Source organism: Aspergillus affinis, assembly GCF_023601865.1.
Source record: "Aspergillus affinis strain CMG 70 chromosome Unknown NODE_262_length_14202_cov_88_862584, whole genome shotgun sequence".
Lineage (NCBI taxonomy): Eukaryota > Fungi > Ascomycota > Eurotiomycetes > Eurotiales > Aspergillaceae > Aspergillus > Aspergillus affinis.
The window spans coordinates 1-14,202 of record NW_026516043.1 but is presented as its reverse complement, the minus strand read 5'-3'; the positions used below and the strand labels follow the sequence as shown (position 1 = coordinate 14,202).

Genomic DNA, 14,202 nt, shown 5'->3' with positions numbered 1-14,202 from the left:
CTGATCTGACCGCAGAATCAGGACTACGGCCCTACACCTTAGATCCAGCAGCGTTTGCGGATTTTCCTCACCAAGCAATGGCATCCGGGTCATATCACGCAGTAGAACCGGCACTGTTCGCAGACTTCCCTGATCTAACCGCAGAATCAGGACTACGGCCCTACACCTTAGATCCAGCAGCGTTTGCGGATTTTCCTCACCAAGCAGTGGCATCCGGGTCATATCACGCAGTAGAACCGGCACCGTTCGCAGACTTCCCTGATCTGACCGCAGAATCAGGACTACGGCCCTACACCTTAGATCCAGCAGCGTTTGCGGATTTTCCTGACCAAACAATGGCATCCGGGCCATGGGGCACTTTGGACCCGGGGCGCTTCCTCGACTTCCCCGATTCAACAGCAGAATGTCGCGAACGAGCACATGCCGTTGACCTGTTGGAACTGTCGAATTTACAAAACCAATTGTAATCTTCAATGTTAGACAAGATAAAAACCTCGGTCTCGCAACTCGATGCTGTGCTTTGAGGTTTTCAAATACAAATACAGATTATTTATAACTAGAAGATATCTCGCAGATAAATCCAAACCGCCGAACCCTTTATTGTGCATTTTCTGGTAGGAGAACGATAAGACAATCCAACTGTGCGTCCAGCTCAAGTTTATCTCTGATACAGATATAGTTTCCTGGCGTAAGCAGCTCGCCTGCTACCCTTATTTCTCCTGACCCAATATCACTCTCTTCGCCTCCAATCGACAGCGGAAAGAAACGAGATTCATAGCCTGGGCTTTTCCGTATAGATGTTTTCCCAGATATGCGCCACATTATATAACCATGACCCTGAGGTTTTTCAGCTAGCATTCGCGAAATATAGAACAATTTTCCTACCTTCACAGTGTGAACACTTAAGCTCTCCAGCAACGGGCGAACCTTTTCATGGCGTTTTTCATCTACACATTGTAGCATATTCATTGGCGCTTCTTCCATGCGAGCAGTGTGGGAGAGCCATTCTGCAAGTTCCCTTATTTGCTGAACAGCCTTCGGGTCGACTGCAGTCGCAGACATAACGTCGAAATCAGCAATAAGATAGCGTTTATCAACGATACAGGCGCCGCTTGCGAAGGTAAAGGTTATATCTGTACGATCTGGCTTATAGACGAAATGAACTTCCCAAACAAAGTGTCGTGGAATTTGGAAAAGTTATGCACAAGGTGTTGTTTTGGCCGTGTTTTGAGGGAATGTATGGTAGGCGGGGGAATGAGGGGTCAGAAAGTCGGCCTGGAAATAGGTGGTTTGATGCCCGATTGTCTTTTCCTTCGGAACTACTTATATCCGGTATCACATGAGTGGGGCTTTCGGAAACTCCGACTAGATTCCTGGGTGACGAAATTGCAGCATACAGCGGTTTGAAAATACACTTGACGCTTCAGAGTTTGTAGAGTTTTACATTAGAAAGGGCATTAAAATAACCAGACCGCCATTTCAATTTCAACTATAGGGCCATGCTTTCTCGTGTAGTTTTCTCTGTGCCTCATTTTCCGCCAAGTCCATGAACTCTTGTTTGAAGATGTCGTTCAGTTCTTTGGCATGTTCAAAGAACTCCTGCCGAACCATACCACCAAACGGAATAAGCCCCTCATCTTCTAGCTGTTGCATTATTTTTGAAATGCCCTCGATAAGCTCCATCTCCTTCTCATGCTGCAACAGCTCGTCCTCGGTAAAATCAACAGGACATTGTATTCCAGTGTGGCCAATGTCACTCCAGCGAGCTATGATTGTTATCAAGGCGTTACGTAGAGAGAAGATGTCGTCTCGGTCCCAGCACCCAGGCACAAGAGATATAGGATCAGTCCGAACAGAGAGAAGGGGATCATTAAGGTACGTCCACCGTAAAGGATCTGCTTCTTTGACTGCATTATAATAGTAGTCAAGGAGTGTTTTCTCGCGGCTGAATTGATCTGACTGTGCTGTGACTGAAAATTCAAGCATCTGTGGGTAACGCCGGTGCAGACATATTGGAGAAACAGAGGCTAGCTGCCAGTCAATTATGCATGTTATGTTATTTGTCACTGGATCAATAAATATGTTGTCCAGATGCAAGTCTGGGTGCGAAATCCTGTTCGCTTGCTCATGACTCATTGAAGTGGGCACGAGGTACGGTGTTAGCGCCATGTAGCGTTTCAGCAGGGAGACATAGTCCTCTGGCGTCTCGGGGTATTCCAATGATCGGTAAGGATTTATCCTTGGTTCCGCATTTGATTCTGCCCATTCCAGCTCGTTTTTCCCAACAGCTATGGAATATTCAGTGACGTGGTTCCCTGTATGACTGTTAGTTCAGCTAGAAAAGGGAAAAAAATCTTGTAGGAACATACAGGGGCCTCTGTCAAGATTCATTGAAGCTCTTTTCCCTTCCCATAGCTTTGGCGTGACCAAAGGCCCGATAACAAAGTTGGGAAATCGACTTTGATGAACTTTTGTGGACAATGAAGTAAAGCTAGCTGGCAAGTCGAGGGGCTCATAGCTGACTGGTCTTGATTTCAGACCAGTCTCATAATAGATGCATCCGTGCCTCGGAAAAGAAACTGATGCGAGTTTCTTCTCTATTTGCACAATTTGATTCACGATTTCCAGCCGGCTCGCCATCGACATCTTATTCCAAAGTGTGCCCAGTGGCTGCCCTGTAGCTTTTTCTTCGACAATATATTCAGCACCTACCGGATTTGATGCCTCTGTTGACCAAGCATAAATTTGAGGGATTGGAATGCCTAGAATGTCACGCAGCTTTTAGTGGTATTAGCTCCTGGATAGATTCTGCGATATATCCTTTTCACATACAAAGTGGCGTGTAGCAACCTCTGATGCCACAGTATAAAAAGCTGGTCCTGCGTTTGGATTCGGCAGTCGGGCGACGACTTCTTCACCAGTTTGCATGGTCAAAACAAATGCTTTATTGAATTGCCCTTCAACGCACTTAAGCAGTTTCACACCTATTATGGAAAGTTAGATGGGAGTTTTTAAGATGCAAGAGCAATTTACATTCGCCCCCTCTGTTACCAGTAGCGCCAACGGATGCATCTAAGAGGGCTCGCAGGTTGAAATTACGGTAGCGCACCGCAAGCTTTTGAGGCTCCCCACTTCTAAACGACGTCAGTCAAGCCTAAAATTATTAGAAATATTGACATACAGCCACCTATATCTTTGGTATTTGTAGAGATCGACTTCATTGATTGGTGTCTCTATATCATTGTCAGTTTACAAGATAGTTGTACACGGCCCGGGACCAGTCCTTGAAACGCGACCGCTTCGGGACTCCGGGTTGTTAAGGAATTACCGGAGCCATCCTCCATGGCTTTCCATAGAGTTGTAGTTGCTGTCTTCATTCCTCGGTAGGGGTTTGGAAATGGATAAAATGGAAATTTTGTTAAGAGCACCCTGGCATTTTGCATGAGGTGTGATAGACGCATTGTTGTATTGGTCATGACGCGCACAGGCTGTGGTTTTGACGTTTGATCGGGTCAAGGTATTTCCGGGGCTAGTCAGGTTTGTTTGGTTTATTTGAACCAGAATCCAAAATTTGCGAGCAACAATCAGTAGTCTTACCGGCACTAAATGTCTCTGAACAAGACTTTAGCTGATGACTTAAAAGGGCTCCAAAATTCACGCCGAGTCTAGGAAGTTTGCCGACAATAAACATATGAGCGTAGCCCAGACGCTACACATTCAATCTAATCTAGACTTGGTAAAGATCTGCGCATACTTGAACTCTGTTTTTCGCGAAATCTAGTCTCCTTTCGGGTATAGTAACTCCAATACTATGACTTCCTTTTTTCTAATTTTCTACTTTTACAACGGTGAAACATGAATGCATTTTAGGACCTCCTATGTCTCGTGCCCAACAATGCCCATTATCCCAGAGAACTAACGACGAAATGGCTATCAACCCTTAGTTGGACCGGGTGCCCCTAGGCGTGTTAATAAATGAGGTGCCCAAAAGCAGAGAGATCTCACTTCTATTCCGTTTTCTCGACTGCGCTCGCAAGCTCATCGACATTGAATTTGTCCCCCAGGCCGAACCGTATCTTTCCCCCAATAACCTGATGTGTGCCCTTATGACCACCAGTTTTGCCCTTGATAAAACTTTTGACAGTTTTGTCTTCTGCTTGACTGTTTGCTTGTATGATTCCGGTTACCATTGTAGGATCTTGTGTATTTCGATGCACGTCAAGTCGGAGATCTTTTGTTTTGACGGCAGTTTTGGAAGTTGTAGCATCGGCAAACGCAAGTGATTTAAGTGAATCGGAATTTTCACGGATCTTTTTTGCGAGACCTTCGAATGCACTCTTGGAGATTTTAGACGACATTGCTTCCGTTACTTTGTTTGAAGGCGTGGGCTGAAAACGATAGATAACATGTATTTGTGAAACCTGCTTGGTTGTCGAATGGATCAAGAGTGCAGGGGCTATTGCTTTTCTTTCTAACTGTTACTTACCAAGGAGACCTAAGGAGTTGGCCAGTATTAAAGCGCTAAGCCGCTAATTGTATCTTTGCCTAGCGTTGGATAAGAGGTACTACGGTTACTCGTTGCATATCTCTCGTCAAAGCCGTAGTATCTGTCAAGAGGTGCTAGGCTGCTAGCTGCATATCTGTCCCGTCAAAGCGGTAGCGTCTGTCAAGAGGTGCTACGCTGCTAGTTGCATACCCTTCTCGTCAAGGCGGTAGCGTCTGTCAAGAGGTGCTAGGATGCTGGTTGCATACCCGTCTCGTCAAAGCCGTAGCGTCCGTCAAGAGGTCCTAGGCTGCTAGTTGCATATCTTTCTCGCCAAAGCCCTAGCGCCTGTTAAGAGGCGCTAGGCTACTAGTTGCATACCCGTCTTATCAAAGTGCTTGCGTCTGTAATGAAGTTGATGGATGAGTTCATTGGTCCAGGTGTAAGCGTCACGGAGAGAAATAAAACAACCAGGAACGCATGATCGCCAATATCCACCCGTAAACCTCCACATGCTCTAGTCCAACATCAAACGCTACGTCCCCTTGAGAGTTACGACATTCTAACATATGATCGACTTGACAATCTAGAACGGATAGATCATGATCGAGCTATGAAGGAACATGTCTTAGGTTATAAACATGCCAGCCTCGTCATATTCACTCATCGCAATCTGGCATAGATCAATTCTTCCTTTTGCTGTTCCCGTCCAAAACGATTCTCGCTCGAGCCAACATGTTCTGCATCACGAGCCTTGTCAAGCCCTTGAAAGTCCTCATTTCCACCGCAGGACCCACAAGACCAACAGCTCTCGATGTGACCCAAGAAATCATTACGAAATATGAGAGCCGGCCAATAGAACAGCCGATAGATGTCATCGAAGCTGAAAAGGAGTTTGGGATATCTTTTTTCAGAGATTTCTCCCACATCATAATCATAGGTGGTCAGCTTCATATGGTATTTACCGCTCGGTTCCAGCGCCGCCCCCGACACATTCGTTTGGTATCATGTCCGCAAATAATTCGTGTCCCCGACATTTCCAGAGAACATCCGAACAAACTTCGATGCAAACTACACGATGTCGTGGGACGGATGCCCCAATCAGTTTGGGACAAACTTAAGGATCGTTACGATATCAACAAGGACGAGTGGCTTGTGATTTCTGATGGGCAGAAAGAATTTTGAGATTTATTTCTATTTTGCTATTTTCAATTTTCAATGCTTGAGTGTTTTTGGAGGCTTTTTCTGTATCCAACTAACATGTACAAATAATATGGATCTGAGGCCAAGCTCGTGGTTCTAATACTATTCCTGACGCTGTCTCTGTATCTAGCTCTCAAAAGTGTGCTTAAGGAGTGATCCCCGGGGAATATTTAATCTAAAACATTCTGTCACAAGGTATGTACATAGCATCAACGATGAATATCTTCATTTTTGCATTCTTATTGTTCGTGCTGGCGCAATTCGGTCTTTTCCTCCTTCTCTCTCTCCTGCGTCCTTTTTTCAAGAAAAGGTACTTTCCTGATCTCGAACCAGCTAAAGAGCATGTCGTGTAAAGTTTGCTTTACATACCTTCCAGAGCTTGGATTTATTGGGAAAAGAAAATTTTGACTTGCTCCATAAAGGGAGGCCCGTTTAAGAACAGTCTCACACAAAAAGTGGTATGAAAACACTTGTTATCTAGAGGACGTTATCTAATGATCTATAGTATAAAATTGTGCACGGCAGGAGGTTTTGACAAGATGCTACAGCATAAAACGTATCAGAGGGCCGGAGATGTCTGAAAAAATAAATGGGTAAAAAGGAAATCTCGAATGCTTCTTAGAGGAGCTTGTTGTGTATGTAAAAAGGAGACTGGAGTTATTTGTGGAAGCGTCTGTTTTAGTGTATGTGGTCATGAGAGATGTCCAGAGTGCTTAAAAATGACAAGGAAGCAATCTTAGTCAGGGCCTAATGCCATGATACTCAACCAAAGACGTGCAACTATTGATCAGCAAAACCCAGATTGGCGTGGTGCTCAGCTGAAGGAACGGGATCCTTCTATCATACTTCTTCGTAGTATCTTGTTGCAACAGAGATTTCACAGAAAAGAGACGGAGATTGCTACAGCCTGCTGCAGTGAGGAACGTACATGATGAGGCATAATTTTACCCTGCACCAGCGGTCCAGTAAGATAATCCTCTCGTAGCATCAGCCTAGTACTGGTCTAGAACACTCTGTATGTCTCTAGTTTGATTGGGATGAGCCCTTGGCTGTATCATGGCTGATTCTGCTGCGTGAGACTAACCAGCCTGCGGAGTTACCTGAATCAGGGATAGAAACGAAATCTAGATGAGTGTATGGACCTACGCTCAGCTAATGATAAAATATCTCAAGTAACCTTACAGTATCTGTATAAATTATATCATTATACGTCTGCACTGCCGCTTGATACATGCATGTAACTACGCTATACAGTAAGTATTCGGTTCCTCGATTTTCTCTTTCTTTCTTTTTCTTTCTCTTTTTTTACAAGGGCAATATAGCTTACTGATTACAATCTAGACCAGCAATCACTACTCAGGACATTCAAACCAATATGGCCGGTCGAAACGGATACGATACCACAGGGGTAAAAAAGCCAGGTGCACCACCTCCGCCGCCCAAATGAAATCGGATGACTGCGATGCGAGGTGACTGGATAAAAATGAAGAAGGAGAGTTTTTTTTTGTTTGTACCTGTAATTATTAGTATCAAATTGCGTTATTACGGTTAAGCTTTCGGCGAGTCAGCCTGGTTTGGTCATTGAAGCAAAAAATCTTAGCCACTCCAGTTCAAATAATCAGAGTCCCTGATATCATAGTTTGTTTTTCTTCTTTTTATCTATGCCAATAAGACTGAGCTGTTACCTCTGTTGATACCAGTAGATTGCGCGAGGAAGCTGCCGATCACACGTACCAGAGGGGGAAATAGCAAGGTCTTTGATCGACCAGGTTACTAGGCATTTACAAAGGGGGCTATTACGCGGTGGGCCTAGACTTCTAATGAATTGCGCATCGTTAAACTGAGTCTGAGTCAATGCAAATCCCCCCAAATCTTCCCTTTCTTGTAGTAGTTTCCTCACCCCGGCGGCCTTGCAAACAGGCTGCACTCCGCCACCCCCGCCTGACTCCGGTTAGCCGTGTGGTAGATCCGTTGTGATGAGAAAACCCACTGGCTAGGTAGGGGCAGTAGTCTGCGGTTATGCTATCATACCTAAGACTGGGTCTGTCTGTTAGCTCAAGCCATGCAAGCCATGCACAAAGCCAGCAGTAAGATGGCCCAGCGTTCAACCGGTCTAGAACTCCACGAAGTGTTGGGCTATCGGGAGTAAGACGGGTTATTTCCCGCTTATTGTTTTCTAAGACTTCCTCTCTAATGGTCGTTGAGCAGAAGCCTAGTTAAATCTAAATTAGCTTATAGCCTCGCCCTACACGTTTGGGTTATATAAGAGGTTCCTTTCTCTCACTTCATTGCCGGGACCTATCTTTACAACAATCTCATCACTTGACATAGTTTTCTCTTCAAGAAACTTGACTTCCAGCATGTCTCCGGCTGACGTTCTGCTCGAAACTCTCGTCCCGGGCTACGGGCTTTTAGCTCGTTCACTTCAATCCTATTTTCACGTTGATATTATTTCCTATCTTCTTGTCCTGGTAGGGCCTTTTGCGTTCTGTGCGTATGTTATGCCATCGTTTTGGGCCCAACTCCAATCCCTCTTTCTACTGTTATCAACGTCAGTTGAAATCCGATACCACGACGAACTGTTTGATGATGCCATGCGATGGATTTCTAACCAGAGCACCTTGAACCGTACGTTACGATTCGTTGCTGGCACGAGAATGGACTTTGCTACCCTTTGGGATAACACGGAAGACGACGAGCGAGATTTGTCTGAAACAGATCAATTGCGATTCGAAAATGATCCAAGGCCATTTTGGATAAAGAGGACGGAACTTAACAATCTTCAACAAATTCGTTATACCCCCGCACCAAATCAAATACATTATTTTACCTTCCGCGGGTGTTTAATTGCTCTGCGTCGTCAACCATATGAGGATTCCGGGAATCCTTGGGCTGCAAGCATGGAAAAGCTATATTTCTATGCAGCCCCGTGGAGAAGAGATGTATTAAAGGGCCTCCTGTATAGCATCCAGAAGGCCTCTACCGAGCATGACAGGCACCATGTTGTTGTAAGACGCGGGCTTAGATTGGGATCCGATTTTCAGTGGACACGGATGGCATCCAAGAAACCACGGTCCCTGTCGACAGTTATCATGGATTCGGAACTGAAAAGTGGTATTGTCCAAGATATAGAAAATTACCTACATCCTCGCACCCGTTCCTGGTACCAGTCCCGAGGTCTTCCGTATCGGCGAGGCTACCTTTTCTACGGCCCGCCAGGTACAGGGAAGTCAAGTCTGTGTTTTGGAATTGCCAGTCTGGTACAGCTTGAAATTTTTATGGTCAGTCTCAGCGCAGGTGATCTTGACGAAAATGGGCTGGCTCTTCTGTTTCAATCCCTTCCAAATCGATGCATCGTTCTGTTTGAAGATGTGGACCAGGCCGGCATTCGGAAACGCGGCACCGATATTCCTCTGTCCCGGAACCGATATAAAACAGACGAGATCACTGAATGCGACAGCTTAGAATATCACAGCTCCGAGCGGCGATCAAGCGGGATAACCCTTTCTGCATTACTCAATGTCATTGACGGTGTGTCAGCGCAGGAAGGTAGAATCCTAATCATGACAACTAATCACATCGAAAAACTCGACGACGCTCTCCTTCGCCCTGGACGTGTGGATATGAAAGTTCCCTTCCACCACGTCGACTCATCAGCTATTCAACAGCTTTTTCTTACCTTCTTTCTAAAGCCCACTGATGCACTGGTTATGGGAGGCAAAGAGTTAACCAACTCGATCGATTCACCACTTACAACGGCCAGCCCTGATTGGGCGATAGATGATATTATGAAATGGTCACACGTATTTGGAGATAAAGTTCCCCAGGGCCGTTACACTGCAGCGGAGGTTCAAAACTATCTGTTGCCATACAGGAATAATCCTGAATCCGCAGTTCGTGATGTGGCAGGATGGGTGAGTCTCTCGTGCAACTGAACCGTATATATCAAACTACCGCGTCTCTCACAAATTGTGAGATGGGGTCAGGGAACGTTGGAAAACGGCAAGAAGGTCCAAAAGGGTGAACGTCTATTTTAGGGGTGTGTCGAGCTCGAATTAGTGAAAATAATGCAAAATACATTTTCTAGCTTCTGCAAGACCTGGTATTCCTCGTAGAGTAAGATATTGGAGTACGAAGCTAAAAAGGAGGGAGTTATAACGATACCTATACTAATGTGCGCTGATCATTTCTATAACCCAGAGAAGTCGTTCGCGGCACTTCGCTCTCATTTCCTATCTCTGCTTGTTGATGAACGTTTGTACCTCCCTCCTCGCCTGTCCCTGCCAAATCACAGGCCTAGCCTGATCTGCCAACAACTGAGGATGTAGATGTGTGGCGAGCAAGCAGTTCAACGGATTCGCCTTGTTTCACCGAAACCTTTGGAGTTGCAGAAAGGACATGTTATCATCTGCAGACATGAAACTTTTTACGGAGAGGTTGGGAATTTGATAATCTTTGGGCGTTTATGAAGTTGTTTGTTGGATCGGAGTCTGATTCTTGAGAAAGGGCTGGGGGCGTTCCGCAGTTGCTCTTCATGCCATTTGGGTAACGTACCGCAGCCACCCGTTTCTTCGCTAGCTAGTCGAACGGACAACTCTATGTGAGGGATTAGCGTGCCTAGAAAAAAAAGACATTTAGAAACCATCTGCGAAAGCATATTATTACTACTGTTTAACCAAGGGCCTGTCAAAAGTTCACGAGTGCTCTGTCTCTCATCTGGGTCCCATCGAAGCATCTTCCTAATGAACTGCATAAACATTTGCTTATTAGCACCGTCGTAGTACTCTTCAGAGTCCTCCAGTGGGATAGATGGTTTTCCACTGGCCTAGTTGTAGAGCTATGTCTCACTTAGCCACCCTCCTAAGCACCACTTAACACATTGGTACACTTTTGTGCGGATCGTACGCACCCGTAGGAACCAATAACAGACAATGGCGTTCGTTTTAGTTTTGGCAGGTAGGGATCCTTCGAGTCCTGTGCCATGGTTTTGTCAAACACCACGATTTTTGCTCCCAGGAACTATCCGTCGAACACTAACACCTTTCAGGAACTTTCTTTTACCTGCGGCCTTTTCCGGTCCCCGTCTTACATTATAAACCATCTCCCTCTCCAAGATCTTACCTTCTAACTCCAGGCAGATCTTCCGACCAACCCTCCCTCTCTTTCCAGACGGGACATCCTATCGATAACTCCGATTTCCCTCCTCTCATCTTCCATTTCTACGATTCCTGCGGCTGGCCTGCTAGAATTCCTTTGTTACTAGTACAAATGTGAGAGTAGCATGAGGACGATGAACTCTCTCTACGTGATGAGATTGAGTACATCATCCGCCAGAAGTGAAGTGAAGATGGCTAGCCTTGAGTAGGTGGCTTGACGCGCAGAGCTTTCTTTTAGCTGACGCTTTCAGCAAACCGCTCTTCTACTCCAAGTTTTTGACTGTCGGGATCGCCGTGCGTACGCCAAAGCTACTGAACAATCCAGCTGGTAGAGAACACTTATCGAAAGTGAAGCTTAACGCTGGGCCGTTTTGGCTGATTATCGCTCTCGCCGATAGCCGTACTCCATTGGCCCATAAGACCCACCGTCTGAGAAAGCGGGTCTCCCCATGATGGGGTTTCTGCGGTACTAACTCAGTTGTCGTAGAATGATTCTTGGGTACACTATGTGAGTCATTTTGTAGACAATAGGACTAGGACGACGGACTTTCTCCAGGTGATGCGGTGCTAGCGCCTTATCTGATACTTCAGAACATGTGTTTGGCATGGTCCCATCGAAGTAATGATCGAAAATGTCACAAGTGTGATGAGAGTTTCTGACTAAATACTGTGTCTATACCAATCGAAGGTGAATCCAATTTGCTCAGGCTCGCCTGAAGAAAGCGCATGAAGAAGTCCACGTTTCTCCAGGTCCCGACATAATTCCTTTTTCGAAATAAATTCCTCACCCAAGCAGTTTTCATCCTTACTATCACGATTGTCGCCACTGGCTCGCTCAGCGATAATTGCCTTACCGTGGAAACTGTGTAATAATGACCTGCACCATGCTCCAAGGCCATAAAATATCCCATGAATTATGCGACCCATGGCCATATGCCATCGTTCGTTGAATATTGTTTTGAGTGTTACCACTTCGCTACTTTTCATTGCATCAGTTCTTTCGTTCAAAAGTGATTTCGTGTGCGCGGCTAATTCTGAAACCGTGACATATTTATTATGCCAACATTTGTGGATGATATCGTCAATCAGCGGATTGCCGTCTAATGTCGGAAACTCCATGTTCTGTAGTAAGTCCACGACCTTAGGACCATGTTCGTAAGGATCCTCGGCAAGACAGCGATCTCCATAAACCTCAAAGCCGTAGTTTATCAAATAATATAAGGAACCAAGGGCGAACTGTTCTGTTCGAGGGCCAAGAAAGCCAGGGGTTCCACATTCTCCTTGGTCTGACTCCTCGTTATTGAGCATTCTGCCATACGGAGCCATGCAAGCTTCGTAATTTGTCCCAATTTTCGCCGTACAATCAAAATCGGATAGCTTTAGTCGATTGCGGTCAAGTAGAACATTTTCAGGTCGTAGATCACCATGAGCGAGGTTGAGGGATTCCAAGAAAGCGACAGCTTGAGCGAGATCGTTCATCCATTCTTTTCGTAGGAGTAGAGGTTCCAACTTCTCAACTTTAGTAACTACCATAGTTTGCTGGTCCCGAATATGATTGTTTTGTATCCTAGAAGAAAGGGACTTGTCTAAGAGGGAAATTAGTAGACAACATTTTAACTGCTAATTGGGGTCGCACCTCTCATGTACTCGAGAAAAATGCCACTGCCGGAAGAGAGAAAACACTGCACAATAGAGGGACAAGGCGGATTTTGCAAGAATACTTGATATATCTCAAGCTCTTTCTGAAATTGTTCCCTCTCGAATTCCCCAGACTTCGGGACTTTGACAACAATGCGAGGGTGGACCTCGTAAACGAAAGAGATGCCTCCGCCCCAGATCCAGTGGACATCAGGAAACTGGCGTTGGATATCCATTGTTGAAATGTATGACGCGAGAGGGAGAAAGGGTATATTGAAGAGGAGGGATTGAAGCAACTTTTCTGCATTTAGAGGGAAAAGAGAAGGGGGAAGAGGATGGTAGAAAAGTAAAGGGGCACAGTGACATAATCAATTATGATTGGTTCAATTGGTGATGATTACTTTCTTAGTCATCGTATCTTCTGCCTTTCGTATCAGCTTACAAGCGACTAGTTTACCAGGAGATTTCTTCCCCATCACTGGTAATTGACTCTGGATAAGAATAGAACAAACTATGTAGCTATTGTATTTTAATTCAAATCTAAGGGTTCATGTTCTACTAGAAGATAATTACATAGTAAGCGCAAGGAAATATAATATAGATAAAATTCGCGAAATTGTGAGACTAACTATTTCTGTGGCCGCGGGAGATGACTAGTCCGCTTATATCATCGCCTTGCTTGACCGGACCGATCATGCAACCGATTAATATAAATCGTATGATTTATGACGATATAGATCATGCAATTCCGCTCATTTTATGACGATCCTGAAGCCTCTGAGATTGCATAAATATCGGCTTCTTTATCGTTTAGTTAGAAGAATCAAGACTTTCATTCATTTCGAGTATGATCATATAAACGGCTGAATCAGCGCTTTTCAGTAGACCCACATATTTCTGCCACAATTTCCTATCAGGATGGGTAGATCCCAAAACCCACTAGGCCCTCTTCCAAATCCCATTTCTCTCCACATAAGTACCACTGTCGATACAGTCAGGGCATGGGTCTCTTTTGGTTGTCTTGCCCAGGTGCTCTGTTTTCTGGATGATACCACAGTTGTTGCAGCCGTTAAGTTCCCTGATTCTCCCGGGAGAATCAACTCTATGTCTGCATAAATGCTCAATTGTCTCAATAAGCTTCTGACACATGATGTTCCTAAGTTTTATCCACATCAGCTAAAGCGATCCTGTCCAGTGATGATTATTAATACTCACTCAGAGGTAAGTTTCAATTTCGGGTTTGCGGTAAATCTCTCCTCGTTGGATGTAGAGGGGTACCAGAGGAATGCGATGGTTGTTGGGTGCTGATTGTGAAGCTCAATAGGGATGAAAAAACATTATCAGGTTATCAGGGAATTTAGACGTAGCGTTCCGCCGGTGGGTGGGTCGGTTCAACCACGGCTACTTATGTAGTACTTCTCTGGGGCCATCGGGGGAGGTGCTTGAGCACATGAGACACCTTGATCAAATAGTTATTCGCGTCAAACTTACCTAACCATTCCGTGAACCATAACTAGTTACCACCCATGGCGGCGCACGGCCAGTGTCCTTTTAGCGCCTGGCCCACTATGGGCCAGCGGATTCGTGGATCGAGTTTACGTGTGGACTGTAAGGCCTTTCTGTTCAAGCAAATCCTGGATGACTGTGTCAAACCCTAGGATCCGTCTAAGCTGCGCTGGTCTGCTACCGTAGATAAGTTCAAGCACTAGGTGATCAACTGGT

At 45.3% G+C, this 14,202-nt stretch overlaps 5 protein-coding genes across 5 annotated transcripts; 2 read left to right on the top strand and 3 right to left on the bottom strand.

The window, feature by feature from the left end:
• Positions 1 to 77: 77 nt before the first annotated feature.
• On the top strand, positions 78 to 467 carry KD926_005329 (uncharacterized protein; the record flags this gene model as incomplete). Its single annotated transcript, XM_053095525.1, has 1 exon — positions 78 to 467. One exon carries the CDS (start codon positions 78 to 80, stop codon positions 465 to 467), a length of 390 nt encoding a protein of 129 aa, XP_052949820.1.
• Positions 468 to 1,485: 1,018 nt separating this feature from the next.
• Positions 1,486 to 3,377, bottom strand: KD926_005328 (uncharacterized protein; the record flags this gene model as incomplete). Its single annotated transcript, XM_053095523.1, has 6 exons — positions 1,486 to 2,315; positions 2,370 to 2,778; positions 2,833 to 2,984; positions 3,034 to 3,134; positions 3,182 to 3,233; positions 3,329 to 3,377. 6 exons carry the CDS (start codon positions 3,375 to 3,377, stop codon positions 1,486 to 1,488), a joined length of 1,593 nt encoding a protein of 530 aa, XP_052949819.1.
• Positions 3,378 to 4,007: 630 nt separating this feature from the next.
• KD926_005327 (uncharacterized protein) lies at positions 4,008 to 4,358 on the bottom strand (the record flags this gene model as incomplete). The annotated part of the gene is made up of 1 exon (XM_053095522.1): positions 4,008 to 4,358. One exon carries the CDS (start codon positions 4,356 to 4,358, stop codon positions 4,008 to 4,010), a length of 351 nt encoding a protein of 116 aa, XP_052949818.1.
• A 3,688-nt stretch (positions 4,359 to 8,046) lies between these two features.
• Positions 8,047 to 9,621, top strand: KD926_005326 (BCS1 and AAA domain-containing protein; the record flags this gene model as incomplete). The annotated part of the gene is made up of 1 exon (XM_053095521.1): positions 8,047 to 9,621. The coding sequence occupies one exon, from the start codon at positions 8,047 to 8,049 to the stop codon at positions 9,619 to 9,621; it is 1,575 nt and encodes a 524-aa protein (XP_052949817.1).
• Positions 9,622 to 11,502: 1,881 nt separating this feature from the next.
• Positions 11,503 to 12,716, bottom strand: KD926_005325 (uncharacterized protein; the record flags this gene model as incomplete). The annotated part of the gene is made up of 2 exons (XM_053095520.1): positions 11,503 to 12,428; positions 12,479 to 12,716. 2 exons carry the CDS (start codon positions 12,714 to 12,716, stop codon positions 11,503 to 11,505), a joined length of 1,164 nt encoding a protein of 387 aa, XP_052949816.1.
• Between the last annotated feature and the right edge of the window lie 1,486 nt (positions 12,717 to 14,202).